This window comes from Pseudophryne corroboree, chromosome 5, assembly GCF_028390025.1.
Source record: "Pseudophryne corroboree isolate aPseCor3 chromosome 5, aPseCor3.hap2, whole genome shotgun sequence".
In the NCBI taxonomy this organism is placed as follows: Eukaryota; Metazoa; Chordata; class Amphibia; order Anura; family Myobatrachidae; genus Pseudophryne; species Pseudophryne corroboree.
The window spans coordinates 795,243,711-795,264,910 of record NC_086448.1 but is presented as its reverse complement, the minus strand read 5'-3'; the positions used below and the strand labels follow the sequence as shown (position 1 = coordinate 795,264,910).

At 47.3% G+C, this 21,200-nt stretch overlaps 2 protein-coding genes across 2 annotated transcripts; one reads left to right on the top strand and one right to left on the bottom strand.

Annotated features, from left to right (window-relative positions):
* The first annotated feature begins 4,459 nt into the window (after positions 1-4,459).
* LOC134929480 (putative nuclease HARBI1) lies at positions 4,460-6,551 on the top strand. Its single transcript, XM_063925093.1, has 2 exons — positions 4,460-5,645; positions 5,744-6,551. Exons 1-2 carry the CDS (start codon positions 4,883-4,885, stop codon positions 6,001-6,003), a joined length of 1,023 nt encoding a protein of 340 aa, XP_063781163.1. The 5' UTR covers positions 4,460-4,882; the 3' UTR covers positions 6,004-6,551.
* Positions 6,552-7,666: 1,115 nt separating this feature from the next.
* LOC134928556 (mucin-2-like) lies at positions 7,667-14,569 on the bottom strand. The gene is made up of 7 exons (XM_063924433.1): positions 14,381-14,569; positions 11,433-11,611; positions 10,746-11,265; positions 10,179-10,667; positions 9,955-10,080; positions 8,802-9,879; positions 7,667-7,708 (listed from the first exon to the last, which is right to left on the bottom strand). Exons 2-6 carry the CDS (start codon positions 11,607-11,609, stop codon positions 9,194-9,196), a joined length of 1,998 nt encoding a protein of 665 aa, XP_063780503.1. The 5' UTR covers positions 11,610-11,611; positions 14,381-14,569; the 3' UTR covers positions 7,667-7,708; positions 8,802-9,193.
* Positions 14,570-21,200: the final 6,631 nt, after the last annotated feature.

Genomic DNA, 21,200 nt, shown 5'->3' with positions numbered 1-21,200 from the left:
AGGAGCAGCAAAAGGCCATTCAAGCCTATACATCTGCCCACGATATAGGCAAAGGAGGGGGAATGCACCTGACTCAAGCGCAGTGGAGAATGATTTCAACGTTGTGCAAGGTTCTGCAACCCTTTGAACTTGCCACACGTGAAGTCAGTTCAGACACTGCCAGCCTGAGTCAGGTCATTCCCCTCATCAGGCTTTTGCAGAAGAGGCTGGAAACATTGAAGGAGGAGCTAAAACAGAGCGATTCCGCTAGGCATGTGGGACTTGTGGATGGAGCCCTTAATTCGCTTAACCAGGATTCACGGGTGGTCAATCTGTTGAAATCAGAGCACTACATTTTGGCCACCGTGCTCGATCCTAGATTTAAAACCTACGTTGTATCTCTCTTTCCAGCAGACACAAGTCTGCAGAGGTTCAAAGACCTGCTGGTGAGAAAATTGTCAAGTCAAGCGGAACGTGACCCGTCAACATCTCCTCCTTCACATTCTCCCGCAACTGGGGGTGCGAGGAAAAGGCTAAGAATTCCTAGCCCACCCGCTGGCGGTGATGCAGGGCAGTCTGGAGCGAGTGCTGACATCTGGTCCGGACTGAAGGACCTGCCAATGATTACTGACATGTCGTCTACTGTCACTGCATATGATTCTCTCACCATGGAAAGAATGGTGGAGGATTATATGAGTGACCGCATCCAAGTAGGCACGTCAGACAGTCCGTACGTATACTGGCAGGAAAAAGAGGCAATTTGGAGGCCCTTGCAGAAACTGGCTTTATTCTACCTAAGTTGCCCTCCCTCCAGTGTGTACTCCGAAAGAGTGTTTAGTGCAGCCGCTCACCTTGTCAGCAATCGGCGTACGAGGTTACTTTCAGAAAATGTGGAGAAGACGATGTTCATCAAAATTAATTATAATCAATTCCTCCGTGGAGACATTCACCAGCAGCAATTGCCTCCAGAAAGTACACGGGGACCTGAGATGGTGGATTCCAGTGGGGACGAATTAATAATCTGTGAGGAGGGGGATGTACACAGTGAAAGGGGTGGGGAATCGGAGGATGATGATGAGGTGGACATCTTGCCTCTGTAGAGCCAGTTTGTGCAAGGAGAGATTGATTGCTTCTTTTTTGGTGGGGGCACAAACCAACCAGTCATTTCAGTCACAGTCGTGTGGCAGACCCTGTCGCTGAAATGATGGGTTCGTTAAAGTGTGCATGTCCTGTTTATACAACATAAGGGTGGGTGGGAGGGCCCAAGGACAATTCCATCTTGCACCTCTTTTTTCTTTCATTTTTCTTTGCATCATGTGCTGTTTGGGGACAATTTTTTGGAAGGGCCATCCTGCCTGACACTGCAGTGCCACTCCTAGATGGTCCAGGTGTTTGTGTCGGCCACTTGTGTCGCTTAGCTTAGTCACACAGCCACCTTGGTGCGCCTCTTTTTTTTTTTTTTTGCATCATGTGCTGTTTGGGGACAATTTTTTGGAAGTGCCATCCTGTCTTGATTGACACTGCAGTGCCACTCCTAGATGGGTCAGGTGTTTGTGTCGGCCACTTGTGTCGCTTAGCTTAGTCACACAGCCACCTTGGTGCGCCTCTTTTTTTCTTTGCATCATGTGCTGTTTGGGGACATTTTTTTGGAAGGGCCATCCTGCCTGACACTGCAGTGCCACTCCTAGATGGGCCAGGTGTTTGTGTCGGCCACTTGTGTCGCTTAGCTTAGTCACACAGCCACCTTGGTGTGCCTCTTTTTTTCTTTGCATCATGTGCTGTTTGGGGACAATTTTTTGGAAGTGCCATCCTGTCTTGATTGACACTGCAGTGCCACTCCTAGATGGTCCAGGTGTTTGTGTCGGCCACTTGTGTCGCTTAGCTTAGTCACACAGCCACCTTGGTGCGCCTCTTTTTTTTTTTTTTGCATCATGTGCTGTTTGGGGACAATTTTTTGGAAGTGCCATCCTGTCTTGATTGACACTGCAGTGCCACTCCTAGATGGGTCAGGTGTTTGTGTCGGCCACTTGTGTCGCTTAGCTTAGTCACACAGCCACCTTGGTGCGCCTCTTTTTTTCTTTGCATCATGTGCTGTTTGGGGACATTTTTTTGGAAGGGCCATCCTGCCTGACACTGCAGTGCCACTCCTAGATGGGCCAGGTGTTTGTGTCGGCCACTTGTGTCGCTTAGCTTAGTCACACAGCCACCTTGGTGTGCCTCTTTTTTTCTTTGCATCATGTGCTGTTTGGGGACAATTTTTTGGAAGTGCCATTCTGTCTTGATTGACACTGCAGTGCCACTCCTAGATGGGCCAGGTGTTTGTGTCGGCCACTTGTGTCGCTTAGCTTAGTCACACAGCCACCTTGGTGCGCCATTTTTTCTTTGCATCATCTGCTGTTTGGGGACAATTTTTTGGAAGTGCCATCCTGTCTTGATTGACACTGCAGTGCCACTCCTAGATGGGCCGGGTGTTTGTGTCGGCCACTTGTGTCGCTTAGCTTAGTCACACAGCCACCTTGGTGCGCCTCTTTTTTTCTTTGCATCATGTGCTGTTTTGGGACAATTTTTTGGAAGGGCCATCCTGCCTGACACTGCAGTGCCAATCCTAGATGGGCCAGATGTTTGTGTCGGCCACTTGTGTCGCTTAGCTTAGTCACACAGCCACCTTGGTGCGCCTCTTTTTTTCTTTGCATCATGTGCTGTTTGGGGACAATTTTTTGGACGTGCCATCCTGTCTTGATTGACACTGCAGTGCCACTCCTAGATGGGCCAGGTGTTTGTGTCGGCCACTTGTGTCGCTTAGCTTAGTCACACAGCCACCTTGGTGCGCCTCATTTTTTCTTTGCATCATGTGCTGTTTGGGGACAATTTTTTGGAAGTGCCATCCTGTCTTGATTGACACTGCAGTGCCACTCCTAGATGGGCCAGGTGTTTGTGTCGGCCACTTGTGTCGCTTAGCTTAGTCACACAGCCACCTTGGTGCGCCTCTTTTTTTTCTTTGCATCATGTGCTGTTTGGGGACTATTTTATTGAAGGGCCATCCTGCCTGACACTGCAGTGCCACTCCTAGATGGGCCAGGTGTTTGTGTCGGCCACTTGTGTCGCTTAGCTTAGCCATCCAGCGACCTCGGTGCAAATTTTAGGACTAAAAATAATAGTGTGAGGTGTTCAGAATAGACTGGAAATGAGTGGAAATTATGGTTATTGAGGTTAATAATACTATGGGATCAAAATGACCCCCAAATTCTATGATTGAAGCTGTTTTTTAGGGTTTTTTGAAAAAAACACCCGAATCCAAAACACACCCGAATCCGACAAAAAATTTTCGGTGAGGTTTTGCCAAAACGCGTCCGAATCCAAAACACGGCCGCGGAACCGAACCCAAAACCAAAACACAAAACGCGAAATATTTCCGGTGCACATCACTAATATATATATATATATCTCTTAAGACAGCATCTTTAATATATATATATATATATCTCTATATATACACATATATATATATATATATATATATATATCTACATACTAGGGTCTCAATCTCTGTTAATATGGTAACTGTCCACGCTACCACAGCGCTATAAACCCATGCCGACGCCATCGCCGGTCTGAGTAGTGTACCAGAATGTGCACGCTATCTGCAGGATCCCTGAGAATAGCTGTTACGACAGGGCTACCTTTTGTGACACCCTAGGGGAAGATTCCCATTGTATCCTGGCCCTAGTGGGGAAAGGATGCTGCCTGAGAATTCTTTGTGGGAAACTGCAGTCTCTTGTCTGGAGATTCCCGCTCTTTTTTATCATGAGAGGAGGGAAATTTACCTCAGCTTTCTTCCCCTTCAACATGTGTACCCTTGTGTCAGGAACAGATGAGTCATCAGTGATATGCAAATCATCTTTTATTACAATAATCATATATTGAATACTTTCCTGCCATTTTGGCTGTAACTTTTCATTATCGTAGTCGACACTGGATAGTGAGCATTGAGAGACTCTGAAGATCTCTGCAACAGAGGGACAGACATGGCTAGATTTCCTGTCTGTTCTCTAATCTTTTGTGCCATAAATTCACCTTAGCACTTACACATATCCAAACCGGTGTCGGCGTTGTCGACGGAGACACCCTCTCACACACATATTAGCTCCATCTCCTCCTTAGGGGAGCCTTTTACCTCAGACATGTCGACACACACGTACCGACACACCAGACACACAGGGGATGCTCTATTTGAAGACAGTTCCCCCACAAGGCCCTTTGGAGAGACAGAGGGGTATATGCAATTGCAGGCGAATTCCAGAAATAGTCGAATTCTGGAACTTTTTCGCCTCAAAAAAACAATTCGCCTATGCAGTACAGTACTTTATCGCAAAAAAACGGACATTCAAAATTCGACTTTTGGCAATTCGACTTTTTTCGCATTCGACTTTTCTGCAATGGTACAGATGCTGCAATTCGTCCAAAGCATATTCAATTCAAGTTTGGAAATTCGCCTGCAGTGCTTTTCGACCGCAAATTCGACTATTTCAGTCCGCCTCAGTTGACTGGCGGGATCTAAAAAAAAAATTTTAGTACATGATTTTTTTTGATATTTGAGGATTGCTAGTAGCATATCTATTTATATTTGAAAGGATTATCTACTTGGTTTGTCTTTTTTTGCTTCACAAGTATTATTTAATTGATTTTTTAAAGGAATATTTTTTTCTTCAATCTCCTGAGGGAAATTTACCCATGATTCCACAGTTTTACCCAGGATACACTTCTGCAAAGCCCCTCCTATCTCCTCACTCCCAGGTTTGAGACTACAGGGAGAAGGAGCCATTTTACAGTCAGCTCTGTGGAATCGTTTTTTTAGGAAAATTCCTGCGTTTTAAAACACATTCCTATTTTTGTACTGACTACAATGATGGAGCCTTTTTCTGACCAGATTGTGATGTTCATGCTGGCTGCAAGCATGATGGAGGAAGAAAGTGCTGATGAACATCAGGATCCAGGTCAGCAAATGTCTGCATTGGGTGAGCCAGTATTGCGGGTTTCATTTCCACGTCCACGCCAGTATCGCACTAGGCGTGAACTGGAGGATCTCAGCGAGTTCGAGGTGATACAAAATTATCGCTTATCGACTCGCGACATATATTCGCTGTTCGCTCTGTTGGAGGCCGACTTGGAACCTCGGGCACGGACAAATCGTGCAATCAGCGGTTTTCAGAAACTGCTGGGGACGTTACATTTTTTGGCGTCAGGCACATTCCAGCCTACACTGTCTCAAACATGCGGTTTTTCACAGTCGACACTGTCGCGCTGTATAACCCAGGTCATTAGGGCTTTCCGCAAATTGACGATCCAGTACATTACATTTCCAGAGACGGACAGCGAATGTCGTGAGATCAAATTAGGCTTTTTCAACAAATACAAATTTCCCAATGTGCTGGGCGCGATTGACTGTACCCACGTGCAGATCAGACCGCCACGGAATTCAGAGGAATGTTTTCGGAACCGAAAACAGTTCCATTCCCTGAACGTGCAAGCGGTCTGTGATGTAAACATGAGATTTTTGAACATTTTTGTTGGATTTCCTGGATCATCTCACGACTCCTTCATCCTAAGCCAGTCATCGCTGTTTGACAAGTTCGAAACAGGAAACATGCCTGGTGGCTGGCTGTTAGGTATGTATTTTCATTCTTTTATTTTTTTATTATTTTATTAATATTTTTTTATTATTATTTTTTACAAGTACCTAACATTTTTTTTATATTTTCTATAGGCGATGCGGGTTATCCAAACAAACCGTGGCTGTTGACCCCATTGTCTAATCCTGTTGGTAGAGCAGAAAAACGTTACCAAGAGACACACATTGCATCGAGGCAAATAATTGAACGTGCCTTCGGTGTACTTAAAAGCCGGTTTCGATGTTTAGACACTTCTGGCGGTGCTCTTTTGTACTCACCGTCGAAGGTTTGCGGCATGGTAAATGTGCATGTTGTATTTTACACAACATATGTGTCGCAAACCGTTTGCCGGTGACTCTTCGTCGTAGTGCTTTCCGACGCAGGAACCGGTCTTCTGCTCTACCGGTGGGTATGGGCGAAGGAGAGGATTCCCGGCGGACATTGATCCAAAATTATTTTGCAGTTGCCTGTGAGTATACTGACAACATTTGTATTATCGTGTAAACTGACATTGGAATATTTTTTAAAAAACCTCTTCATTTATCTATTTCAGAGTTTTACATCCTGTTGATGTATATCCCCAGGCCCGTTTGTACAGTTCGTTCCCCCCTGTTTTATCCTGTTGGGTTACCGCAAATATTTGACCCTTTTATCCAACTCTACCATGGGCGACCTACTGGAGATGTGGACCTGACCCTCCGCCATGTAGCAGACAACCCCCTCAGGTGAGATGTATTGACCAAGACTCCCTTGTCCAAAATCACCCCGGCATGTCCAAAGTGCAGCCCTCCGGCATTTGCAAGACTGCACATCCAAACATTCCCTCCTGATACACCAATGCTTGTCAGGGAATGTTTGGATGTGTAGTGACGCGAGTGGCGGAGGGTTGCATTTGGACCCACTGTTCCCCGCTTGTGTTGTGTGGACTTTATGTACCTCTTCTTTCCAGTCCCAGGGTGACACTATTACCCACATCTGGAAGCTCAAACTGTTCTCTTCCACAGGTCCTGCGATGTATCTTCCCAAGTGGCGTGGATGTGAAGAGACACGACATTTCAACTGATGTTCCATGGCCGACCTACTGGTGATGTGGACCTGACCCTCCGCCATGTAGCAGACAACCCCCCCTCAGGTGAGATGTATTGCCCAAAACTCCCATGTCCAAAATCACCCCGACATGTCCAAAGTGCAGCCCTCCAGCATTTGCAAGACTGCACATCCAAACATTCCCTGAAACACCAATGCTAGTCAGGGAATGTTTGGATGTGTAGTGATGCAAGTGCAGGAGGGTTGCATTTGGGCCGCTGTAACCCGCTTGTGTTGTGTGGACTGTTGTATGTACCTCTTTATTCCAGTCCCAGGGTGACACTATCACCCATATCTGGAAGCTCAAACTGTTCTCTTCCACAGGTCCTGCGATGTATCTTCCCAAGTGGCGTGGATGTGAGGAGACACGACATTTCAACTGATGTTCCATGGCCGACCTACTGGTGATGTGGACCTGACCCTCCGCCATGTAGCAGACAACCCCCCCTCAGGTGAGATGTATTGCCCAAAACTCCCTTGTCCAAAATCACCCCGACATGTCCAAAGTGCAGCCCTCCGGCATTTGCAAGACTGCACATCCAAACATTCCCTGAAACAGCAATGCTAGTCAGGGAATGTTTGGATGTGTAGTGATGCAAGTGCAGGAGGGTTGCATTTGGGCCGCTGTAACCCGCTTGTGTTGTGTGGACTGTTGTATGTACCTCTTTTTTCCAGTCCCAGGGTGACACTATCACCCATATCTGGAAGCTCATACTGTTCTCTTCCACAGGTCTTCCGGTGTATCCTTCCTAAGTGGCGTGGATGTGAAGAGACACAGTTCCCCTGATGTTCCCTGGGCAATCTACTTACGTACAATTCAACTGCATTACAAATTTTAATAAAAACCACAGGAAACTTCTATTTTTTAAAGTTTATTGAAGAAAAATGTTATTTTTTAAATAAAGTTTGAAAGTTAATTAAAACAAAAAAGTAGTTTGTTCTTCTTTACATTCTTTTCTTGTGTATATAGATATCTGTGGGGAAAAGAAAAAAAGTATATTAAAGTAAAGCCACACTAAATTCATGTTCATTTCTTTTCAATGAAAATTTGTGGAACAACACAGCCCAGCATGACCCATTGCTGGACTGTGTGGTTCTACAAAGGCATGCGGTTCAAAGTGCAATAGTGGCGTCAGTGGTCTGCACTTTGAAACGCTAACATTTGTGGAACAACACAGCCCAGCATGACCCATTGCTGGACTGTGTGGTTCTACAAAGGCATGCGGTTCAAAGTGAAATAGTGGCGTCAGTGGTCAGCACTTTGAAACGCTAAAATTTGTGGAACAACACAGCCCAGCATGACCCATTGCTGGACTGTGGTTCTACAAAGGCATGCGGTTCAAAGTGAAATAGTGGCGTCAGTGGTCTGCACTTTGAAATGCTAACATTTGTGGAACAACACAGCCAAGCATGACCCATTGCTGGACTGTGTGGTTCTACAAAGGCATGCGGTTCAAAGTGAAATAGTGGCGTCAGTGGTCAGCACTTTGAAACGCTAACATTTGTGGAACAACACAGCCCAGCATGACCCATTGCTGGACTGTGTGGTTCTACAAAGGCATGCGGTTCAAAGTGCAATAGTGGCGTCAGTGGTCTGCACTTTGAAACGCTAACATTTGTGGAACAACACAGCCCAGCATGACCCATTGCTGGACTGTGTGGTTCTACAAAGGCATGCGGTTCAAAGTGAAATAGTGGCGTCAGTGGTCAGCACTTTGAAACGCTAACATTTGTGGAACAACACAGCCCAGCATGACCCATTGCTGGACTGTGTGGTTCTACAAAGGCATGCGGTTCAAAGTGAAATAGTGGCGTCAGTGGTCAGCACTTTGAAACGCTAACATTTGTGGAACAACACAGCCCAGCATGACCCATTGCTGGACTGTGTGGTTCTACAAAGGCATGCGGTTCAAAGTGCAATAGTGGCGTCAGTGGTCTGCACTTTGAAACGCTAACATTTGTGGAACAACACAGCCCAGCATGACCCATTGCTGGACTGTGTGGTTCTACAAAGGCATGCGGTTCAAAGTTTCTTGAATAGATACATTGAAACATGGTTCTACTCACCTTGGTACGCACAACACGAACTTATGCCGTCCACTTCATTTTTCCCCACCAATCCTATGAATAAGTCAAAAACACAGACTAGTGAATAGTAAATTCACACAATGAAAGCCAACTATACACCATTACAAAAAGGATTTTTGGAAGAAAAAAGTGGTATCAGAATAGCTCTTTGGCCCATCATACATGTAGCCACAAGGAGCTTTCATCCGTTACCACACGCGCCCGCATACATGCCCGCGCATGTATGCCTACACAAAGCTCCTTGGTAGTACCCGGTCACGGGTGGGGAAGCCCAACACAGAAAACAATAGTAAGAAAAAAAAAAAACTAATGGGAGGGGAAGAAAGGGATACATGAAAAACATATAAGTAAATAAAACAATACGACCGGGTTTATGGTGGAAGTCTGTCCGGATCCTCTTCTTCCCCCTGATAGGGCGTCGATGTCCTGGGAGGCTGGGTAGTATGTTGACTGGACCTCTGTGCCCATGCGGCTGAAGACTGTGTGGCCGGTGGTGGAGGCATCTGGGGGGTGGGGTACATCCCTGTATATCCCTGGTACATCTGTGACTGTCTGTACTGGGATGGGACTTGAGGAAGGGTACGAGGCGTCCTTGTGGCTTGCGACGGCGGATATGGTGGATCACCAGCGTGTTGATGAACTGGTCCTGGGAGCTTATCATAGATCATCTGCAGTGTGGTTGCGATGACCTGTTGGCTGGATGAGGAGTGTCGATGACTCTCCGACATGTTTTTATTGCTTTCTGCCAGACATGAGCTGTTGTCCACGAGCCGGGTCATGGATTCGGCCAGAACGTGAAGTACGTTCATATTCTCCCTATGATCTTGCATTCTGACCTGTAGTATTGTGGCCGTGCTGTCGGAAAGAGTCTTCTGCAGTTCAAGCAGACTGTTTGACATCTTCTCCATTGTCCTCTCAATGTTGTCCAGTCTGCTTCCCACGACATTGGTGTACGTATCCTGGCGGGTCCCAATCTCCGATGCCAGGGTGTGAACCCTCTGAACAGTTGAGGGATTCTGCCCTTCCTGGATGTCTGCCACCACTTGGATTTGGGCAGCTGAAAAGAAAATTAGAAAATATTATACACATTCATCATACATTTTTTTAAAGGCTCACAATTCAATTTACTCACACAGGGATGTAGCAACTGGAGCCTCCTGCACTTCCACCTCGTCATCCTCTGACGACTCCTGTAGGAGATCCGGCCTGAAGTAGGAACCAATCCCCGAAGCTAGTCCGCTGCTGGTCCGTGGCACCACTGTTTGCAAAATAATTTTTTTGGGAAAGTTAATAAACTTTACACAACTGCTGACCCCCCCCCCCCCCCTCCCACACACACACAAAATAAATACAAACCTTCTCCATCCTGTGATGCCGCTGCTCCAGGAGCTCCACTTGTCCTCGTTTCGGAAGACTTTTCAAGGGTCTGGCTGGATACGTCTGCACGGCTGTCCTCAAACCCAAGAAAAGTTTTGTCTGTTAACCCTGTAGACTCAAACAGATCGGGTGATGGGTCCACAAGGGTTGTGTCTTGAGGCTCTTCAGTCACAGTCCCAGAGCTCCTGGAGAGACGACGATCTGGTGATGGCCTGCGCGCAGGAGCTGTAGTTTGGCGCCCATCTTGTGGTGTGGTCGCCGACGGTGTCTGGCGCACAGGTGATAGTCTGTGCGCTGACGTCGTCTGGTGCACAGGTGACAAACTGCGCGATGACGAACTGTGGCGCACAGGTGACGATCTGTGTGCTCGCGATGCTTGCGGCGCAGTTGATGGTCCGCGCGCTGCTGCTGATGCCTGCTGCACAGGTGACGGTCCGTGCGCTGGCGATGTCCTCTGGGCAGGCCTGTCTGGAAAAAAAAAAAAAAGCACATTAGCACATACAAAAATTTTAAAGGGAAGTACAGCTCATGTGAATGTATTCTTACCATCAGGCCTCCTTTTGGACGGCTTATCTCCCGCCTTCTTCCGTCTTCTGGGCGGTTCTTCCTCCTCGGGAAAGCCAGCAGGACGGCTAGAGTCCACACCTCCGCGAACTCCTTCGACCATGGCAGGGTTCATGCGCCTTCTAATAACATCCTCCCAGGATAGCCACTTCAGGTTGAGAGCCGGGCCACCTCCCGTAGCTGTCTCATGTCGGCGCTGAATCCCCATCTTCTTCTTGGTCTGTCTGCGGCAATCACTGTACCGCTTCGAGCAATTTCTGGTGCTCCGGTGGTTTCCAGATATTGCAGTGACTTGACTCGCAATGGATTCCCAGATGATTCGCTTTGTCCTAGCTGCTGTTGTCTGTGCCCTTGGTCCATACAAAACGTCGTAGGACCTGTCGACGCAATCCACTAGGGTACAGTTTTCCGCCTCAGTGTATCTGGGTCCACGCGGCTTTTTCGGTCCTGCATCTTCACCAGAGGCTTCCTCCTCCGACTGCTCCTCTGGCTGGCTTCTTGCCTTTAGGGATTAAAAAAAAATACATTTTTTTTTAATAAGATCGGTATGTACCTGTGAGTGTCAGTATCCCTGGCATTGCGCACATATTCCAGTAGGTGTGCATGGCATTGCACAAACTACAGTGGGTAAAGTTTGATGCTATTTGTGTCTGCAGGTGTGGTTAGTACCTTTCTACTAGGCTTTTTCTTGGACTTCTCATGGGCCCTTGACGACCGCGGCTGGTCACTACATGCCTGGTCGGTCGTATCCGCCTCCTGGGTTGGCTCCCACTCCTCGTTGCTATGCAGGGATAGATCCGAGGGGGTGGGGGAAGGGGCGGATCGGGTCTGCTTGTCCTTTGACATCTCTGTTATAAAATAAAATAAAAATAAAATAAACATACATACATGTATAAATGGCTGACCCACACAAAATGGCTGACCCACACAAAATGGCTGACCCACACAAAATGGCCAGAAAGCATCCCAGCACACTCAGGAGGTAGACCACAGCTAAATTAGGAGGGAAAACACATGTTTGCCAAACAGCCGACAGCACATGTCGACCAGACTGTCGACCAAACTTGCTCCAAATCACTCCAAAATGGCCAGAAAGCATCCCAGCACACTCAGGAGGTACACCACAGCTAAATTAGGAGGGAAAACACATGTTTGCCAAACAGCCGACAGCACATGTCGACCAGACTGTCGACCAAACTTGCTCCAAATCACTCCAAAATGGCCAGAAAGCATCCCAGCACACTCAGGAGGTACACCAATGCTAAATGAGGAGGGAAAACACATGTTTGCCAAACAGCCGACAGCACATGTCGACCAGACTGTCGACCAAACTTGCTCCAAATCACTCCAAAATGGCCAGAAAGCATCCCAGCACACTCAGGAGGTACACCAATGCTAAATGAGGAGGGAAAACACATGTTTGCCAAACAGTCCACAGCACATGTCGACCAGACTGTCGACCAAACTTGCTCCAAATCACCCCAAACTAGCCAGAAAGCATCCCAGCACACTCAGGAGGTACACCACAGCTAAATTAGGAGGGAAAACACATGTTTGCCAAACAACCGACAGCACATGTCGACCAGACTGTCGACCAAACTTGCTCCAAATCACCCCAAAATGGCCAGAAAGCATCCCAGCACACTCAGGAGGTACACCACAGCTAAATTAGGAGGGAAAACACATGTTTGCCAAACAACCGACAGCACATGTCGACCAGACTGTCGACCAAACTTGCTCCAAATCACTCCAAAATGGCCAGAAAGCATCCCAGCACACTCAGGAGGTACACCACAGCTAAATTAGGAGGGAAAACACATGTTTGCCAAACAGCCGACAGCACATGTCGACCAGACTGTCGACCAAACTTGCTCCAAATCACTCCAAAATGGCCAGAAAGCATCCCAGCACACTCAGGAGGTACACCAATGCTAAATGAGGAGGGAAAACACATGTTTGCCAAACAGCCGACAGCACATGTCGACCAGACTGTCGACCAAACTTGCTCCAAATCACTCCAAAATGGCCAGAAAGCATCCCAGCACACTCAGGAGGTACACCAATGCTAAATGAGGAGGGAAAACACATGTTTGCCAAACAGTCCACAGCACATGTCGACCAGACTGTCGACCAAACTTGCTCCAAATCACCCCAAACTGGCCAGAAAGCATCCCAGCACACTCAGGAGGTACACCACAGCTAAATTAGGAGGGAAAACACATGTTTGCCAAACAACCGACAGCACATGTCGACCAGACTGTCGACCAAACTTGCTCCAAATCACCCCAAAATGGCCAGAAAGCATCCCAGCACACTCAGGAGGTACACCAATGCTAAATGAGGAGGGAAAACACATGTTTGCCAAACAACCGACAGCACATGTCGACCAAACTTGCTCCAAATCACCCCAAAATGGCCAGAAAGCATCCCAGCACACTCAGGAGGTACACCAATGCTAAATGAGGAGGGAAAACACATGTTTGCCAAACAGTCCACAGCACATGTCGACCAGGCTGTCGACCAAACTTGCTCCAAATCACCCCAAAATGGCCAGAAAGCATCCCAGCACACTCAGGAGGTACACCAATGCTAAATGAGGGGGGAAAACACATGTTTGCCAAACAGTCCACAGCACATGTCGACCAGGCTGTCGACCAAACTTGCTCCAAATCACCCCAAAATGGCCAGAAAGCATCCCAGCACACTCAGGAGGTACACCAATGCTAAATGAGGAGGGAAAACACATGTTTGCCAAACAGTCCACAGCACATGTCGACCAGACTGTCGACCAAACTTGCTCCAAATCACCCCAAACTGGCCAGAAAGCACCCCAGCACACTCAGGAGGTACACCAATGCTAAATGAGGAGGGAAAACACATGTTTGCCAAACAGCCGACAGCACATGTCGACCAGACTGTCGACCAAACCTGCTCCAAATCACCCCAAAATGGCCAGAAAGCATCCCAGCACACTCAGGAGGTACACCAATGCTAAATGAGGAGGGAAAACACATGTTTGCCAAACAGTCCACAGCACATGTCGACCAGGCTGTCGACCAAACTTGCTCCAAATCACCCCAAAATGGCCAGAAAGCATCCCAGCACACTCAGGAGGTACACCAATGCTAAATTAGGAGGGAAAACACATGTTTGCCAAACAGTCCACAGCACATGTCGACCAGGCTGTCGACCAAACTTGCTCTAAATCACCCCAAAATGGCCAGAAAGCATCCCAGCACACCCAGGAGGTACACCAATGCTAAATGAGGAGGGAAAACACATGTTTGCCAAACAGTCCACAGCACATGTCGACCAGGCTGTCGACCAAGCTTGCTCCAAATCACCCCAAAATGGCCAAAAAACATCCCAGCACACTCAGGAGGTACACCAATGCTAATAGAAGACCCAAAAAGTAATTTAAAGAATAAAAAAAAAACGTGAAAAACTACCCCAAAACACAAGTCTCCCCCAAAAAATGCAGCAACACAAGCAAGGGGCTATACACATACCTGCACACATGCACACATACACAAACACCCCATGTACACCTCATGGCAACCCCCACTACACAAACACATACATGCAACACCAGACACACATGTGGTACTTAGTCTTACCTACAAATGTTGTAAAAGCTCCTAAAATGGCTCTCCTCCGGGGTAACAGGAATCCTCCTGACTGTCCTGGAATAAAGCCTGCTGGGGTGTCCAAACGATATCCACAGCAAACAACCAAATTGCTAGCTCTGCACCTCCTCACACCTCTCTGCAGGTTCACAAAATGGCTGCAGAGCACGCAGCAAACAAGCCCTAATAAAGGGCTGCTTTCGGCGGGAAGGCAAATTCTGGATGCCCACTACTCGCCGATTGGCCGTTATCCGCCTGAGGGTGGGTCGAATTCGTTTTATATTGCATATGGTGAATTCAGGGTCCCGGCGACAGGGCTGCGGCTGGCGAGTGCGGGCGAATTTTACAGGGGCGGATTAAATGACGCGATTCGCCCGCTATTGCATATACCCCATAGAGAGAGTATGCCAGCACACACCCCAGCGCTATATGACCCAGGAATCACACAGTAACGTAGTGTTAACCCAGTAGCTGCTGTATATATTGTTTTTACGCCAAATTTATGTGCCCCCCCCCCCTCTCTTTTCACCCCCTTCTATCGTGCTTCTGCAGGGGAGAGCCTGGGGAGCTTCCTCCCAGCTGAGCTGTGGAGAGAAAATGGCGCTGGTGAGTGCTGAGGAAGAAGCCCCGCCCCCTCAGCGGCGGGCTTCTGTCCCGCGATTTTGCGGAAAAATAATGGCGGGGGCTCATGCATATTACAGTGCCCAGCTGTATATATGCCCTATTTTGCCAGGAGGTACCCAATTGCTGCACAGGGCGCCCCCCCCCCCCCCCCTGCGCCCTGCACCCTACAGTGACCGGAGTGTGTGGGTTAGTGTGTGCGCAATGGCGCACAGCTGCAGTGCTGTGCGCTACCTCATATGAAGACAGGAGTCTTCTGCCGCCGATTTTTACGTCTTCTTGCTTCACCCGCCGGCTTCTGTCTTCTGGCTCTGCGAGGGGGACGGCGGAGCGGCTCCGGGAACGGACGACCAAGGTAAAGATCCTGTGTTCGAACCCTCTGGAGCTAATGGTGTCCAGTAGCTTACGAAGCGCAAACTAGCCGCAGTTAGTAGGTTTGCTTCTCTCCCCTCAGTCCCACGTAGCAGAGAGTCTGTTGCCAGCAGATCTCTCTGAAAATAAAAAACCTAACAAAATACTTTCTTATTAGCAAGCTCAGGAGAGCTCACTAAAATGCACCCAGCTCCTTCCGGGCACAGATTCTAACTGAGGTCTAGAGGAGGGGCATAGAGGGAGGAGCCAGTGCACACCAGTAGTCCTAATTCTTTCTTAGAGTCCCCAGCATCCACTAGGACGTTAGAGAAAAGGGGACAATACCTGCTGCAATGCCTGCCGTACTGTGTAAAAAGGGGACAATGCCTTCCGTACTGTGTAAAAAGGGGACAATGCCTGCTGTACTGTGTAAAAAGGGGACAATGCCTGCCGTACTGCGTAAAATAAGATTTTACTCACCGGTAAATCTATTTCTCGTAGTCCGTAGTGGATGCTGGTGACTCCGTAAGGACCATGGGGAATAGACGGTCTCCGCAGGAGACTGGGCACTCTAAGAAAGATTTAGTACTACAGGTGTGCACTGGCTCCTCCCTCTATGCCCCTCCTCCAGACCTCAGTTAAGGAAACTGTGCCCGGAAGAGCTGACATTACAAGGAAAGGATTTTGGAATCCAGGGTAAGACTCATACCAGCCACACCAATCACACCGTATAACTTGTGATAACATACCCAGTTAACAGTATGAACAACAATCGAGCATCACTCAACGGATGCCACATAACATAACCCTTTTTCTCTGACGTCCTAGTGGATGCTGGGTACTCCGTAAGGACCATGGGGTATAGACGGGCTCCGCAGGAGACTGGGCACTCTTAAAAGAAAGATTAGGTACTATATCTGGTGTGCACTGGCTCCTCCCTCTATGCCCCTCCTCCAGACCTCAGTTAGTATCTGTGCCCGGCCAGAGCCTCCTGAGCTTCCTAGAAAAGAAAGTATTTGTTAGGTTTTTTATTTTCTGTGAGATCTGCTGGCAACAGACTCACTGCTACGTGGGACTGAGGGGAGAGAAGCGAACCTACCTGCTTGCAGCTAGCTTGGGCTTCTAAGGCTACTGGACACCATTAGCTCCAGAGGGATCGAACACAGGCCCAGTCCTCGGTCGTCCGGTCCCGAAGCCGCGCTGCCGTCCCCCTTGCAGAGCCAGAAGAACGAAGAGAAGTTGAAAATCGGCGGCTGAAGACTCCGGTCTTCATTAAGGTAGCGCACAGCACTGCAGCTGTGCGCCATTGCTCCCTTAGCACACCACACACTCCGGTCACTGATGGGTGCAGGGCGCTGGGGGGGGGGGGGGGCGCCCTGGGCAGCAATTAGATTACCTTACTTGGCGAAAAGCACATAATACAGTCTGATAAACTGTATATGTGCATTAACCCCCGCCATTAAAGTACATAAAAGGACAGAAGCCCGCCGCTGAGGGGGCCGGGCCTTCTTCCTCAGCACACCGGCGCCATTTTCTCTTCACAGCTCAGCTGGAAGGAAGCTCCCCAGGCTCTCCACTGCAGTATCCTGGTACACAAAGGGTAAAAAAGAGAGGGGGGGCACCTAAATTTAGGCGAAAAACTGTGTATATAAGCTGCTATAGGGGAAAAATCACTCAGTATAGTGTACATCCCTGTATTATATAGCGCTGTGGTGTGTGCTGGCATACTCTCTCTCTGTCTCTCCAAAGGGCCTGGTGGGGGAACTGTCTTCAAATAGAGCATCCCCTGTGTGTGTGGTGTGTCGGTACGCGCGTGTCGACATGTCTGAGGTAAAAGGCTCCTCTAAGGAGGTGATAGAGCGGATATGTGTGTGGGAGGGTGTCTCCGTCGACAACGCCGACACCTGTTTGGATATGTGTAAGTGCTGAGGTAAAATTATTGCACAAAAGGTTAGGGAACAGAAAGGAAATCTACCCTGGTCTGTCCCTATGTCACAGAGTCCTTCAGAGTCTCTCTATGTTCACTATCCAAAATAACAAAGTATCGACACGGAGTTTAACTCCACTGTCGACTACGATAATGCAAAGTTACAGCCAAGAGAGCTAAAAGATATTCAATATATGATTATTGGAATAAAAGATGATTTGCATATCACTGATGACTCATCTGTCCCTGACACAAGGGTACACATGTTAAGGGGAAGAATGCTGAGGTAAATTTCCCTCCTCTCATGAGGAAAAAGAGCGGGAATCTCCAGACAAGAGACGGCAGCTTCCCACAAAGGATTCTCAGGCTGTATCCTTTCCCCACTAGGGCCAGGATGTGTTGAGAACTTGAGAATCTTCCCCTTGGGTGTCCTGTTTGCACTAGCTATTCTCAGGGATCCTGCAGATAGTGTGCACATTCTAGTATACGGGCCCTCATTCCGAGTTGATCGGTCGCAAGGCGAATTTAGCAGAGTTACACACGCTAAGCCGCCGCCTACTGGGAGTGAATCTTAGCTTCTTAAAATTGCGACCGATGTATTCGCAATATTGCGATTACTAACTACTTAGCAGTTTCAGAGTAGCTTCAGACTTACTCTGCCTGTGCGATCAGTTCAGTGCTTGTCGTTCCTGGTTGACGTCACAAACACACCCAGCGTTCGCCCAGGCACTCCCACCGTTTCTCCGGCCACTCCTGCGTTTTTTCCGGAAACGGTAGCGTTTTCAGCCACACGCCCCTGAAACGCTGTGTTTCCGCCCAGTAACACCCATTTCCTGTCAATCACATTACTGATAAAGCTGAATATTTATCGTATATAAAACCCTTTATGAGGTCTAAGAACAATGTACGCTATTTACGTATGTAGTACCGTAAGGGTACGCTAGTTGCGTATCGATCGCTTAGCCGTGATCTAGACGCTCAAGCGTCACGTTCACTCACGGCCAAGAGATCACAGGCAGACACGTTATTGGCTGTTGACTATCGTAATGATTCGCTATAGCGTAGCGGCGCTCGGGACCACGAGGAGATCACCAGCGATGCAGACGCTCACAACGTTAAACCTTTATATCTATACCTTTAGCAATGAAATACACAGCAAACCTTAATGTAGAGACAAAGTGTAAGTGCAACCTTGTGTAACCTGATTAACTACAAAGCTGCTTGAGTGTCACCGATGCTCAGGGAGTACTTAACACTATAAAGAATACACAGATACCTGGGCTTAGGGTCCGAAACCTATTATGTGTATTATGACTATTATACTTGCAAAAGGAATCACAGTACAAAGCATACACTACAATATAACATAAACCAACTAACCAGATAACTACATGGGAAATACAATACAATACAATTCAAGTCTAATCAAGGAAAAATACGAGAGAAAGAGAAGAGAGGGAGAGAGAGAAATGGCTCACAGTAAGACAGTATGATTACGGAGAGAACTTACGCACAAGGGGAACGATCGCATGCGCCTCGATATCCAGCTCCCGATTATCAGCAATGAGAACCGTTGAAGAGAGTGAAGTTGGATATGGTCGGCCCGCTATTTATGCCCCACACACAATACAATTCAATGGTCCCTACAATCTCATTGTTCATTGGACACAGGAATTCGGCTTCGCATTATAACAAAAGGTCATAGGTTGATTCATACAGGTGGGCTGTGACTATTTCCAACTGCTCAGGTGGGAGGGAAACTGGGTTTCCCGCCGCATGGGTAATAAAGTGCAAATAAAGTAAATGTTCATAAACTTCTTATGTCCATAACTATTCGCACGAGCGATTGATCTGCTTCAAACCAACACCGGAATATTTCTAATTAAATATTCTTCCGATGGATACTAAACATCACTGTATTACTCCTGTCTGACCCTTCGTATCAAACAAAGAGGGATTCCTCTGTTCATAAACATTCTATATTAACCAAACTTTCAGAATCTATCAAAGGGACCATGATCTACAAAATACATTATTACTGAAAATATGTAACGATTGAGTCGCACGCTACGACTACACAAACTTTACCGTAAATACGCATACCGTGCACCAGCGGGTGCACGCAACTGCGGGTATGCGCCTTCACGGGAGAGCGCACGCATGCGCAGCGCGGACCAGTGTGAGGTGCAAATATGGCAGTGTGCATAGAGATATTTTTCTGACTTTGACAGTCCACCCTTTGGCAGTCAATAATAACTGCCACTTCCTGAAAACATTTCAAAAGGAGAAAAATATATGTCAGGGGTTAATTCATTTTCATGGTTGGGTAAGGGAGGAGAGAGGAGTAGGTGGGAAGAGGGTATGACCTAGTGAGATAGCAGAAGCATGTGTGTATGAGTCCATGTTTGGGGGGTCATGTATCATCGTGCCGTATGTGTTGTAAATCAAGCTTCGAGGTATTGCGAAGTATACATTTGAATTCCTTCTTATCCCGTATTAAGAGTCTGTGGATGGGCTGTCAAACTCTACCGAGCTCATTTCGGCTTTCAGTTGTAACAAAATGGGGAAGCACATTTTAGTTGATGATACATGAATGGGGGAATATGTGATTGCTGATATCTGTGCCTGTATTCCCTATACTATGTGTGTCATTACCTGAGGGTTGTAGAAATGAAGAAAAGACATAATTACGGTAAATGCGGTGGTATTCTATGTCAGGTTAATGTACATCTGTCGGTTGAAGTTTTGTTCGGTATCAGTTGAAAGTCGTCTTCTTTGCGCTGTTTTGCTCATTAGGCGTGAGCAATAAGCTTTGTCAATGCCATTAGATTTACAAAAAAATGTTGGGCTAGCGTAATTTTAAGAATTCTAGGGAAACTGGGGATCCATGGCAAAGTTCATCAAATGTCCATATCTCAAGTGGTCAAAACTCCTTCTTTGGTCCATCCGTTGTCTGTATAGCGTCTCATCAACTTCCTCGTCCAAGGGGGTCTTGTTATCTTGGAGAAAAACCAGAAAAACAGGTGAAAGAAACGGACCGTATAATCGCATTTTCATCACATCATTGTTTCTATCGTTGGGTCGTAAATCAAATCCAGATTAATTACAGTTTCCTCACTCCTCAAACTCATCACTCTGGTACTTTGTTTGCACCTCATTAAAGCCTGCCCGCATCTAAATATCAATCCAATCGATATAACAACACCTAAGATACATAGTAGAAACTTCCCAACATCCATTATGACTCCTTGAGCCCAGTCTCCCAAACCGGAGAACCAATTTCGCGGGTTCAACCATGACACCCAACCAGTCAGCTCATTACCTACAGCAGCAAGAGTGAGATTGTGTTTTCGGCGAAATTCCCACTTTAATTGGAGAATATCGTCCATCTTTTGGTCTATGACCTCTACTGGATCCTCGGTGCTATTCGTAATATATGTGCAACATTTCACACCGTATTGTGTTGCCAGTGTGACACAATATCCGCCTGTCACTGCTGTGAGGTAATTAAGAACCATTCTATGCTGTACCAGTTCTGTTTTATAAGCTTGAAGTTCTCTTCCAGTGTATCTAAACGTGTCATCATACATTTCAGTGATATTATCTAACAAATTGGCGAGTGCGGAAATGTATCTATAATTCATCACTCCTCGAGCGGTGCGAGTGAAATCTAACGCCACCAGAACCTGAATCCCGGTGGATTCATGGATCAGATCAGAGGCCGGATGCTCTAACCTTTCTGACAGTTGTCTTTTAACAAGGTGCTCGTAATGAGTGTGAGTATAAGGAGCTTGGGCACCACGGTGTATGTCTTTCATTTTGTCATGTGTTACAGTCATTACTTCAGGCAATACTTTTCCAATATAACACAATCCTTCAGAGTTTGGGGCAAGCCACTTGTACGCCTTTCTC

What these genes read in the sequence shown, in the direction of transcription:
- LOC134929480 (XM_063925093.1), top strand. Translation starts at nt 4,883, where the DNA reads ATGATGGAGCCTTTTTCTGACCAGATTGTGATGTTCATGCTGGCTGCA. An exon ending in GCCTGGTGGCTGGCTGTTAG is followed by an intron (nt 5,646 to 5,743) that starts GTATGTATTTTC and finishes TATTTTCTATAG; the next exon opens with GCGATGCGGGTTATCCAAAC.
- LOC134928556 (XM_063924433.1), bottom strand. Translation starts at nt 11,609, where the DNA reads ATGTCAAAGGACAAGCAGACCCGATCCGCCCCTTCCCCCACCCCCTCG. An exon ending in AGAAAAAGCCTAGTAGAAAG is followed by an intron (nt 11,266 to 11,432) that starts GTACTAACCACA and finishes TAATCCCTAAAG; the next exon opens with GCAAGAAGCCAGCCAGAGGA. An exon ending in GTCCAAAAGGAGGCCTGATG is followed by an intron (nt 10,668 to 10,745) that starts GTAAGAATACAT and finishes TTTTTTTTCCAG; the next exon opens with ACAGGCCTGCCCAGAGGACA.